Source organism: Prionailurus bengalensis, chromosome D1, assembly GCF_016509475.1.
Source record: "Prionailurus bengalensis isolate Pbe53 chromosome D1, Fcat_Pben_1.1_paternal_pri, whole genome shotgun sequence".
NCBI lineage: Eukaryota > Metazoa > Chordata > Mammalia > Carnivora > Felidae > Prionailurus > Prionailurus bengalensis.
In genome coordinates, this window is record NC_057346.1 from 109481537 (window position 1) to 109494150 (window position 12614).

Below are 12614 nucleotides of genomic sequence, written 5' to 3' on the forward strand. Positions count from 1 at the left end.
GTGTCGCGCTCTGTGCTGACAGCTCAGAGCCTGGAGCCTGCTTCGGATTCTGTCTCCCTCTCTCTCTGTCCCTCCCCTGCTCATGCTCTGTCTCTCTCTGTCTCAAAAATTAAAAATTAAAAAAAAAAAGATGTTGGCAGGTTTGGCTTCTTCTAAGGCCTCTCTCCTTGGCTGGTAGATGGCCATTTTCTTCTGGTGTCCTCACATGGGCTTCCCTCCGTGTGTGTCTGTGTCCTGATCTCCTCTTTAGGGAGAGGGCCACCCCTATGATCTCATTTTAACTTAATCGCTTCTTTTAAAAAATATTTATTTGCTTTATGAGAGAGAGTGAGTGTGGGAGGGGCAGAGAGAGGGGGAGAGAGAGAATCCCAAGCAGGCTCCATGCTGGCAGCACAAGCCCGATTCGGGGCTCAATCTCACAGATCGTGAGATTATGACCTGAGCTGAAATCAAGAGTCAGATGCTTAACTGACTGAGCCACCCAGGCGTCCCCTTAATCACCTCCTTAAGAGCCCTATTCCCAAATACAGTCACATTCTGAGCTACTGAGGGTTAGAATGTCAATGTCTGAATTTAAGGGTGAAAGGATGTCAGCCCATAGCAAACAGTGAAGGTTAGAAAGTGACACGTGCTGGGGCACCTGGGTGGCTCGGTCGGTTCAGCATCTGACTCTTGGTTTCAGCTCAGATCACGATCCCAGGGTTGTGGGATCGAGCCCTGGGTTGGGCTCCACTCTGAGTGTGGAGCCTGCTTAAGATTCTCTTTCTCTGTCCCTCTGCCCTTCTTCCCTGCTTGTGTGTGCTCTCTCTCTCTAAAAATAAAATAAATTTAAAAAATAGAAAGTGATACGTGCAATGGGAAAAAGCAGAGTAAGAGGGGTCGAATGCGTGTTTTTGGTGCAGGTTGTAGTTCTAAATAGGGTGGTCAGGGTGGGGTCTCTGTAAAGTAGACATTTGGGCACTACCTTGGAAGCAGTTGAAGGCCTGAGCCACACAGACATCTGGGGACAGAGCATCCAGGTAGGGGGAAGGGCCAGGGCAGAAGTGAGACCCTGTCTGATGTATCCCAAAGAAGAGCTAGAAGCGAAGGGTCGGAGATGGGATAAGCAGCTGAGGACGAAGTGGGAGAGCCAGTGGAGTGGGGGGCCGGGTGACCATAGGCCATTGTAGGACTTTGGCTTTGAGTTTTCAAGACCATTGCAGGTCACATCTGCAAGGAGGCTACTATCAAAACAAAATAAAATGCAGAAGCAAAACAAAAACGAACAAAAAACCCCAGAACATAGCAAGTATTGCAAAGATATAGGCAAATTGGTACCTTGTGTGTTGTTGTTGAGAGCGTAACATGGTGCAACCAACTATGGAAAACAGTGTGACGATTGCTCAAGAGATTAAACATAGAATTACCATATAACCTGGTGCTCCCACTTCTGAGGACACACCCGAGAGAATGGAAAGCAGGGACTGGAACAGAGAGCTGCGCGTCCATGTTCACAGCGGCGTGGTTCATAGTGGCCGAAAGCTGGAAACAACCCAAGCGCCCATCAACAGGTAAATGGGTAAATGCAATGTGCTAGATGCAGTCATGGAATAGTACTCGGCCTGAAAAAGAAAGGGCATTCTGACACATGGTGCAACATGGATGAATCTTGAGGACATCACACTGAGTGAAACAAGCCAGTTACCAAAGGACCAATATGATAGGATTCTACTTACATGAGGCCCCTAGGATAATCAAACACGGAGAGACAGAAAATAGAATGGTGATTGCCAGGGACTGGGGAGATGGGGAGTTATTATTTAATTAATGGGGACAGAGTTTCAGTGTAGGGTGATAAAAAATGTTCCGGAGATTGATAACGGTGATGGTTGCGCAACATTTTATAAGTATACTAATGCCACTGAATTGTCCACTTAAAAGTGGTTAAAATGGTAAAGTTAGGTGAGTGTTGACAGTGGTTTGAGCTCAGGTGGTGGAAAGTGTTCCAACTCTGAATACACTTTGACATGAGGATTAACTGTCAGATAGGATGGAGAAGAGAAAGGGGAGTCCAGGATTTGCTCAAGGAACTCGAAGGATAGGGGTGCCTGAGGGGGCTCAGTCGGTTAGGGTCTGACTTAGCTCAGGTCATGATCTCACAGTTTGTGGGTTCGAGCCCTGCATCAGGCTCTGTGCAGACAGCTCAGAGCCTGGAGCCTGCTTCAAATTCTGTTTCCCTCTCTCTCTGCCCTCCCCAGCTCGGGCTCTGTCTGTCTGTCTCTCAAAAATAGGTAAACATTAAAAAAAAATTTTTTTTAAGAAACTGGAAGGATAGATAACCACTCCTCCAAGATGGGGAGGCCTGTGGGGAAGATAGGGAGCTCAGTTTGGGACCCAGTACACTTGAGATGCCTAGTAGACATCCAGGCAGAGGAGTGGAGTAGAAATTTGTCATTTGGGAGCAAGGAATCGAGTTCCAAGTGTGAGAGAGATGCCAGGAGCACTGATAACTTTGAGACTCATTTGCAGATAGATGGTATTTCAAAGACGAGCCTGGATGAGACCACCAGGAGCGTGAACGTGGACACAAAGGACCATGGGCTGAGCCGGCTCCTGGGAGGGGAGGAGGGGCCAGCAAAGGAGCTGGGAAGGAGTGACCAGAGAGGTAGGAGGATCCAGGGCATCTTGGGTTAACAACAGGTCAGGTGGCTGGTGACTGAAGCAGCAGCAGGTGGGCGGCCTGATGGGAGAGGGTCCAAGAGAGAACAGGAGGGGGAGATTCATGTTGGCAATTGAGACTGAGTTGACAGATCAGCTCTGTCAGGAGGTTCTGTTGCCAAGGGGAATTGAGAAATAGGGCAGTACTGGGGAAGGAGAAGTGAGGTCAGGAGAGAAATCACAGCACGTTTGCGTTGATGGAAATGATTCCAAAGACGGTGAAAATTGCCCAGGAGAGAGGGGGCCGATTACCGGAGCCACGCCCTTGAGCAGGCAATAAATGAATATATATGAAGTGTATATGTAAGTAAAGTAGAGTAAGGGCACAGTGGCACTTCAGGGGACATTTTAGGGGGACATTTGGCAGGGGACATTTTAGCAGAAACCTGAAGGAAATGGGAGAGTGAGCCATAGGGATTCTGGAAAGAGAGCATTTCAGGAAGAGGCAGCAGCAAGTGCAAAGGCCCTGAGGTGGGACTGACTGGTATCCTGAAGGAGCCGTGTGGTTGTACCAGAGTGAGTGAAGGGGGACAGTGATGGGACCTGCAGAATCATGCGGCAGACAGACCAAACAGGACCTCGGAGGCCATGGTGGGGACTTTGGCTTTTGCTCTATGAGAGATGGGGTCCATCGGAGAGTTTTGAACAGGATCTGGTCTTAACGGGATGATTCTGGCTGCTGAGTACAGCAGAGCAAGAGCAAAAGCCAGGAAGAGGCCAAGTGATCCAGCGGAGAGGCAGTGGTGGTGGTTTGGGGTGGGGGTGGGGGAGCGTGTTCACAGTGGACGTGGGGAGAAGTGGCTGGATTCTCTATGAATCCTGAAGGCGGCACCAGCAGGGTTTGCTAGTGCGTGGGGTGTGGAGTGTGGGCCTCCGGCCAGACCTCTCGGTCTCTAGGGCCTCAGCTTGGCGCCACATCCCTGCACTGGTGGTGGTGGTGTCCCATGGGGATTTGCCACGACAGGGCCTTTTGGCGATGCTTAGAAGTTTGGGATAAGATTTAAAGGCTCTACATCCCTCCAGAGCCTCCTCTGGGCCCGGGTCTGCCTGCTGCCTCCCTCCTGGGCCTGGTGTGCAACTTCCTGGCCTTTCTTGTCCTGCCAGGACCTGGGGGGCCACGTGGTTCGAAGGAGATCTTGTTGTGAGAGTTCAGCTTGGCTCCCATAAAGCCTCATTTGAGCTGGGAGACAACCCAGGAGGCAGGAGGAGGGAGAGGGCCCACCTCAGGCGCCGCCCGGCCATCTTCATAGGATGTGAGGACCCTCCCAAATGGTCTTGAGGTCCTTTTCACAGCCAGATGGGAAAACACAGGCTGAGCGAGGGCAGGGGACTTACAGCAGGTCAACAAAGAGTCCCACAGGGGCAGGGCTTGGCCCTGGGTCCCAGGACCCCCCAGCCCCGGATCATTCCTCAGCATCCTATACTTTCCCTCCTGGAAGGAAGTTGGCCTCACATACCCTGACTGACCCTTCCTGGCCTGCTTTTTGCCAGAGCCCTTGAGACTGGCTGAGGACTGGTTGCCATAGAGATGGTGGGGAGGGCAGTTCCAAGGCAGGCAGATGGGGGTGGGGGATGGGCAGGACACCAACATGCGAAACACCCACCAACAGCTGATCAGGACTACTTCGGGGAGACCAGGGCGGGACACGCGGCTCCAGGCTCCAGTGACGACCACAGGGCTGCTCAAGTTTCTGTCGGACATCCCCCAGGCTGAGCAGGTGAGGGAGGCCCTGTGGGAGGACTTCCAACTGCCTGGAGGCAGGCTGGCTGCCTGGGGTCCACATAGGCCAGGGCTGAGGGAGGCCCTGGAGAAGCCATGAGATTGAGCCGAGGCCCAGGTGAGAGACCGGGGCGGGGGGGAGGGGAAGGGGACAGGGACCCTAGGGAGGCCTAAGTCGTCCAGGGTGAAGATGAGGAAGACACCCAGGGATGACTCCCAGCCTTCTGGTGGAGTGATTTGGGGAACACTGCAGGAGGAGGAGGGTTTTGGGAAAGATCATGAGTTTCCTCCACCTTGACTCCGCAAGTCCAGGACCCCATGGGGCCATTCAGAAGAGCTGCCCGGGGCCCAGAGGCAGCGCTGCACGTGATGACAGATCTGGGCTCTGGGGACAGACTCAACATGATCAGGTCCTGGCTCCGCTTACCCGCTGGGTGACCTAAGTCAAGTGATTTCTCCTCTCTGAGGCTGAGTGTTCTCACCTGCAGGATAGGGGTAATAGTGGAATATAGGGTCCCCGGGAAGGTTAAATGAGTTACTGAGAGAAAATCCTGAGCAGCTGGCAGGTACTCAGTAAGGAGCAGTGGTTGCTATTTGAATACTAAACACTGAGATGGCGATCAGTCGGTGATACTGGTAACAAGAGTCCAGGGGGTGCCTGGGTGGCTCCGTTGTTTAAGCGTCCAACTTCGGCTCAGGTCATGATCTCGTGGTTCGTGGGTTCGAGCCCCACGTCAGGCTCTGTGCTGACGGCTCAGTGCCTGAAGCCTGCTTCGGATTCTGTGTGTGTCTCTCTCTTTCTGCCCGTCCCCCACTCGCAGTCTGTTTCTTTCTCTCTCAAAAATAAACATTAAAAAAAAAAAAGTCCAGGGGGCCACTCGGGGTGCACAGAAGAGGGAGATCCCCTGAGGGAGGTGTGAGGTGGTCCAGGAGCCTGCTTGGAGCTGGGCCTCCTCTCCTGTCTCCACTCAGGGGAGGCTTGGGAGCGGTGATGGTGTAATTCAGGGCCAGCAGCCGAGGTCTCGGAGTGCTGGGCAGACGGCAAAGAAGGACCACAGACCCAAGGCCCGGAACAAGAAAGGGCATAGCCCTGCTGAGGCTGAAGAGTAAGCAGCTGTGCGACCGGCTGGGTGGGGTGTTGGGTGTCAGGCCCCATAGGGGGGCCGGCATCCTGACCTTGACCCCTGCTCCCTGTCCTTTCCTTCCTCAGTCTCATCCCTTCTGCTCCTCGGAAACCCTCCTTTCCCTTCCAGTGGGCCTGGGAGAGCTTCCTCACTGATGGTCGGGCCCTGCTTCGGCCTGGCCACCAAGCCCCGCCCTTGCCCCGAGCCGTCACCCAGCACAAGGCCAGGCTCAAGTCCACAGCCACCCTCCCAGATGCCCACGGCTTCTGCTGGAAGACAGAGGTGCCAAACCTGGAGAGGAGCCAGCAGCTCAGGGCCTGGGACGGCGTCCCTACCCCTTCTGGCAAAGGGGGGAGCCAAGAACTGGAGGCCTCCAGTGAGTGTGACCTCCAGCCACCTGGGAAGAGGTCAGGCTCAGGATCAGAGTCTGAGGAGGGCGCTGAGCCGGAAGCCCTGGGTGCTGAGGAGGTCGAGAGGGGTATGAGCCCTGGAGAACTGTCCCAGCTCCTCAAGAGGGGGTCGATCTGGGAAGAGGAGCGGTTTGCAGGGGTGACAGAGGAAGCTGAGGAGGGGGCGCACAGGGCCCCCCATAGAAGGAGGGCTGGTTCGCAGAGAAAGGGGCAGAACTCTGGCGAGGAGGCCTTGGATGAGGGTGACCTACAGCGCAAGGCGAGCAGCTCCAACCTTCGAGGGCCGCAGACGAGGAAGTCAAGGGCCAAGGAGCTGGAGAAGCTGCAGAGGCAGTTACAGCAAGAGTTGGACGGCGGTGAGTGTGGACTTCAACGTTTGGATCCCCCAGGAAACTACACAGCGGGGAGACAGGTTGGGGAGCCGGCACCCTGGGCCAGCAGTTCAGACAGGGCTGTGCTGTGCTCCACATACTAGGCAGGATCACCCGATGGGCTGGGAGGGGGGCTACTCTCTAACTTGTCCCGTTGTGGACAGGCCCTGAAAAGCAGCCCTGGAAGGCTTTGCGGGCTGCTGTGCAGGCCTCCAACCGGAGTGGGAAGACCTATGCCTTGGGAGATGAAGAGACTTTCCAGTTTGCCAACTTTCCTAACCGTACCTTCCACAAACGACAGGAGGCCACCAGGTAAGGTGGAAGAAAAAGGAGGGTGGGCAGAAAGGACAGGAAGTAGAGAAGAGCCAGTTCTCTAGAGACATTGAATCATTCATCGTCTCATTCATTCCTTCATTTATCCATTCTCCAATCTTCTGATCATCCAATCTTCTTTGGATCTATCCACCCACCCACCTGTCCTCCCTCCCATCCATCCATCCACCCCCCCCATCCACCCCCCCGTCCTCTCTCCCCTCCATCCATCCATCCATCCATCCACCCCCCACCCGTCCTCCCTCCCATCCATCCCACCCATCCATCCATCTCTGTCTTCTTGGCCAGCTATCTATCGATACAAACTACTTTTCATTCATTTCCCATCTTCTATCCATCAATGAATCTATTAACTAAGTGATTAATGCAACATATATTGAGTATCTACTCATGGGTCCTCAGGATGTAAAGATAAAAAGACTTGGTCCTAGCCCTAAGAAGCTCAAGGTCTGTTGGAAAAGGAGACGGATGGGCAAGACAGCAATGAGGGCAGTAGAGTTAGACAATCGCTATACTTGGGGCTTAAACAAAGGACAATGGGAACAGAGGGGGAAAGCCTGGAAAGGGGGCACTGTTGCATTGTCTAGGTGAGGGATGCTAAGGGCATAAACCAGGTGGTCATGTGAATGGAGACGGGGGGATCCATTTAAGAGATATTTGGGGGCTGGCTCGGCAGGTCTTGGTGACTGGTTAGAAGTGGCAGGTGAGAATCCACTCAGCACATTAATAGCACCCTCCAATTCTTGCTGCCATCCCCTGCTTGCTTCCCATGCTTCCCAGTGTGCTTAGGACAAAGCCCAGATTTCTTGGTAAGGAGGCTCCTGTCTCCCATGCCAGCCAGTCAGAGTGCTAGAATGCCCCATGCTCTCCCTCCCTTCTCTACCGGGACTGCCCCTCTTCCTCATTCACCTAGGTAACTCGGATGCATCTTTCAACTTCCAAGTCAGACACCCTCTAGGAAGCTCTCCCCTGTGCTTGCCTCCGCCATAGCTTTTGCCACGCGGCATTGCATTGGGGTCCTGGGGTACCTGTCTATCCCCGTGTACAGAGCTCCCTGAGGACAGGTACCAGATCTTATTGATCACGGTCTCTCTGGTGCCCCTACACAGGACCTGGCACCAGCTGGTGCTCAATAAATACGTGCTGAGTGAGTGACCGCATCTTCCCTTTTATTAGTCCAACCATGATTGAATTATGCGTGAAGTCACCAACACTGAGTTTCTAGTTAGGTTAAGAACTGTCCTAGGTGCTGGGGAGACACGGGTGGTGAAGAGGAGAGATAAGGAACCCTGCTCTCGTGAGGCTTACATTCTCCTTGGAAAGAAGGATAATTAATGAAGAAATGAACAAGATGCATAGCTAGAGGAAGGGGTGGTCAGGGACTCTCCTTCTCTCTGACTTTTGAACAAGGACCCAATTGACAAGAGGGAACTGGCCATAAGAGCTGGGGGAAGAATGTTCCACATGGCTCTAGATGTTGTCTATTCAACCGTCCACACCATCCATCCATCCGGTCATCCACCCATTGATCCCATCACCAATTTGTTTCTGTTTCCCATCCGTTCGTCTATCTGTCTGTCCCTCAAACCCAAAGGCATTAACCTAGTTCCTGCCAGAGATGGGGGTCAGGGAGAACAAGAGCTGGCCCCTGCCCTCAAGGAGAGCTGCTCTGCGAGGGGAGGTTAGCAATACACGTGGGGTCACAGGTGCACCAAGCCCCACAGGGCGGAGGATGTCCACCGTCGGGGCATACAGCTGGCTGGAGCGGGACGAGGCCTCCAGGAAGAGTAGCCAAAGGCCCCGAGGTGGGCCAGATGCGGCCCTCATCATGGCACGCTTCCATGACGAACGCCATTCCCCCGGGCCTTTGGCTCTCTGGGCTCCTGCAATCCCTCCCTCAGGCCCCCACACCCCTCGGCCTGCTCCTGGTCTCCACGAGACTGCTGCTCCCCCCAGACTTCTCCCACCTTCTTCTCTCCCTCCCCCCTCCCAAGAAGCCTGTTGCAGGCCTGGGAGCGGCAGCAGCAGGAGGAGTTGCAGCGGGCCGAGCTGCGGAGGGCCCGGGAGCAGCGGGTACAGCAGCAGGTGGCTCGCTGCCTGGCGGCCTATGCGCCCAGAGGGAGCCGGGGGCCGGGCGCCACCCAGTGCAAGCTGGAGGAGCTGAGGTAGGAAGCCTGGCGCCGGGGAGGGGCTGGTGGGGAGAGGGCAGGGGAGGCAGCGCGAGAGATGTCAGATGTCAGACGAAGGACAGAGGAGATGCAGACCTCCCCTCCCCTCAGGGCTGAGTCTCCACAACCATCTTCCAGGCCACTTGGCCACGCTTTACCCGTGAAGACGCCGAGGCACTGGCGGAGGAGGAGCTGAGGCGAGGTCACCGGCTAATAAGACCAATCCCGGCAGCTGGCAAAAGTTCACGGTTAAAACGTTCTGCCTGCATTCCCACTCGTTCTAATCTTTTCCGATTTCAAAAGCCAGGGATGCTTCTTACAAAAAAACTGCGCCATTACCGGAATAGTTACCATGGCACATAAAGAGAGCCTGGGATCTCACTCCTGGGGACAACCGTTCTTTGCCATCGGGTGAAGAGTCATCTGTTTCATTCTCTCCCTATATTTTCACGCTTAAAAAGAAACGGGCAGATGAGTATTTAAAAGTTTTTTAGACTCATAACAGGACCATGAAGGGGGCATTAGCATCAGAACGATAATTCGACAGAGGAGGAAACTGAGCTCAGGGAGCTTGAATAATTGGCCAAAGGTCACAAGTGAGCTGCACAGCTAGGATTCCAACTTGGGCAGCCATTGAGTCGCGCTGCTACGTGGTCCCGGAGCGCTCGGATACCCAATCTGCAGATAAAGTGAAACAGAGAACACAAATAAATATGGCCACCAGGGCCGTTGACATTGAGCACCTGCTGGGTGCACCTGGCAGCAGGGTAGATCTTTCCACAACTCATCTCCTTTCATCCTGGGAGAAGGGCTAGGTCAAGGTTGAGTGGAGTGCTGCGGAGAGACCAGAAGGTCTCTGTCCTGCAGCGACCCACCAAGGACTCAGTGGGGTTCTGATCACCTACTCTTTGAGGCTCAGTCTTATCATCCCCAGTTTCGAAGATGAGGAAACCGGGACTCTAAGAAGTCGAGGGTGTTTTAAAGGAATCCTTGGCCAGTGATGGAGGAGAGGCCTTCTCCGCGCCAGACCTCAAGTTCATTGTTTTTTAAATAAGGCGGGAAGCCTAAAGTTCAGAACTCCAAGGGACGGATGTCAGTGAGAGAAGTGTTTCCCGCACACCTTTTATTTTCTACTTGAGAGCAGATATATGCCAGGGGCTCTCTCGGCCCTTACAGCCCGTGAAGTTTGCTCTCTCCGAGCCGCAAAGACTCTGCCCTGCGCAGGAGAAGCTGGCTCAACTAAGGTCACCCGGTGGTAGGGAGGCTATGTGACTTCCTTTCCTTCCCAGATGCTGGACAGGGCTGACATCCACTCCCAAGGCTTCCTTTCTGCCTGGGGCTCCAAGATGTGGACTTCCTCTCCATTCTAACGAACAGCCTCAAGAATCAAGCAGGAAAAACATGCAAGACCTCACAGGCGACACAGAGACCAAACGCAAGCTGGCGCTCCCCACCCCCGCCTTCTGTAGCTGCTGAAATGACCTCTTGAATGCCGAAGACTCCATCTTGCAATAACTCCTGTTCCTGGCCAAGGGTTTTCAAATTCATCTCTTCTTCTCGAATGGAGGAAGCTTCCTTCCCTGGCACATAGCCAAAGATCCTGGCCGTGCCAGGCAGGGTTCTTCCACGGGGCCCCGGCACATTTGCTAGAGGTCCCAAGTGGGTCCTGGGGTCTTGTCTGCCTCTCCCCTCCCGTCCTGTGTGTGGGTGCTGCCACCAATTCCCGAGACCTCTCCTGCGTGCTTCGCAGGATTCCTGCTCTCGGGTGTTAGTACAGCCAGGGGGCCCCTCCTGCTGCCAGGATACCCGGCTTGAAGAGCAGACACATTTCAGACAAGTGCGCAGACTGGGTTTTTGTAAATGGATTTGTGCTTCCCCCGTGCAATCCTGGTATTTTCGGGATGCAGTCTGTCATCTGCAACATATTTCTTTTGTTCCTCCCTCCCATTTTCCAAGCCGCGTGCTTATAAAAACGCAGGGAGGGGAGAGGCCCTGCAAGCTGATGCCCAGTTGCTCCGAAGCCGGAGCTGGTCCCTCCGCCTGGGGGTGGCCGGGATGCTAGATGAGCTCCCGGCTGCACAGCCTGCATGCAGACTTGGGCTCGGGGCTCAGTCTCTCACTTCCCAGCTGTGCGACCTTGGACAAGTCCCTCACCCCCCCTGGGCCTCCGGCTCCTCATGGGTAAAATGGAGCAAATAATTTCCACCCCACTGACCTCAGGAGGAACCCGGGGCGAGGCTGGGAATGAAATGGCTTTGCAAGGTAAGGGCGGGGAGGACGTCACGTCCCTAGCGAGGAGGAGTGGACTCAGGACCGGGGATGGGTTGTGCTCGCGGCTGGCTGCCCACAGGTCCGTCTCCCTGCAGGCGCCAGGAGCGACAGCGCTTTGCTCAGTACCAGGCAGAGCTGCAGGGCATTCAGCACAGGGTGCAGGCCCGGCCCTACCTGTTCCAGCAGGCCATGCAGGTGAGGCCTAGCCCCTGGACGAGCATCAGCCTCCCCGAGAGCAGCGCTTCTCATTGGCTGAGTGCGTAGGGATGTAAGTGAGAGTGGGCCCCCTTAGACAGGACCCCGGGGCCACCGCCCATCCGGAAGCCCTGGGACCTTCACACGCGGCACCACCCGTCCCCGGCAGCCTGCAGAGCAGGAACGCTTCTCTTTCTTCAGGCCAACGCCCGGCTCGCGGTGACCCGGCGCTTCTCCCAGGTGCTGTCAGCACTGGGACTGGATGAGGAGCAGCTACTGGCTGAAGCAGGAAAGGGGAACCCAGAGGGCGCCTCCGGGAAACCCAGGTGAGGCCGTCTAGCTAGCCAAGGAACTGGCTCTGCCCAGCTACAGGGAGAAGGGAAGCGGGGGGGGGGGGGCACCGCCAGTACTCTGGGCCCTACAGGGTCTCCCCTAGCTGTGGCCCTGCCCATCTCCAGCCTGGGCTGGACCATCTGGGAAGAAGCTGAGAAAACTCACCAGCGGCCATGTTGATCCGCCCTGGATCTAAGTCCTGGTGGCCCAACCCCTCGGCCTGAAGGACACTGCCTAGCTCTAGCAGTCAATCGGTCCTTCCCTAGGCCCTGTCCCCCAGGTCACCGGAGGAAGGCAGGACAGGGGTGATGTTCTCCAGATCCCAGTAAAGAAACTAAGGACCTGAGGGGCAGGGTCCTGTCCAAAGACACAGGAGCAAATAAGCAGCAGAGCCGGGCTGGGAATCTGTGGCCAAATGAGTGGCCACACATCAAGACCCCATTGTGGGGTGGGGCCCCACAAGTCACCCCCTGTATACTGTCCCTTGTGCTTTAGAACAAGGTGATGCACAGCAGGGATTATGAGGCCCATGCATAAGGACACTGAGGCTTCAGGAGGGGAAATCACTCGCTCGGGGGCTCACAGCATAGGAGCCAGATTTGAACCCACATGTCAATAATGGCCATTCCCCTCTCTCCTTGGGCATGGGGGTGGGGAGCTAGAAACCCATGGTCTCTACCTATGTCTTCACCTTTAAGGAGCCACAGGTCAATGGGGGTAAGGATGGAGCACTCTTCTGAAAGCCCCCCAAAAGCAGAACCCACTGGAAGCCAGCCCAACAGGCACTCCACTCCAAGCCCAGACTGAGCCCAGCTCCTAAGATAATGATTAAAAGCTTTATGGAAACACACTGTGTAATTTCTGGTGGTGCTGGGAAGAGGCTGCAGGTTGGGAGTAGGAGGTGGCAAGTGGGTAGGCAGCAGGCTTAGCTTGTCCCATCACCCAGGAGCTCTGGCTGCCGCCCAGGAGCTGCTCCCGCCCAGCACACACAG

The 12614-nt window shown here is 55.1% G+C and overlaps 1 protein-coding gene across 2 annotated transcripts; it reads left to right on the plus strand.

Moving 5' to 3' along the window:
* The first annotated feature begins 4267 nt into the window (after positions 1 to 4267).
* Positions 4268 to 12470, plus strand: LOC122484490 (testis specific 10 interacting protein). Of its 2 annotated transcripts, XM_043582572.1 has the most exons (8): positions 4268 to 4415; positions 5390 to 5523; positions 5628 to 6307; positions 6487 to 6634; positions 8653 to 8820; positions 11190 to 11289; positions 11491 to 11615; positions 12321 to 12470. In XM_043582572.1, the coding sequence occupies exons 1-8, from the start codon at positions 4287 to 4289 to the stop codon at positions 12427 to 12429; spliced, it is 1593 nt and encodes a 530-aa protein (XP_043438507.1). In that variant the 5' UTR covers positions 4268 to 4286; the 3' UTR covers positions 12430 to 12470. The 2 variants fall into 2 exon arrangements, with proteins under 2 accessions (XP_043438507.1, XP_043438508.1); XM_043582573.1 differs by lacking the exons at positions 11190 to 11289; positions 12321 to 12470 and having other exon boundaries at positions 8650 to 8820; positions 11491 to 11610.
* Positions 12471 to 12614: the final 144 nt, after the last annotated feature.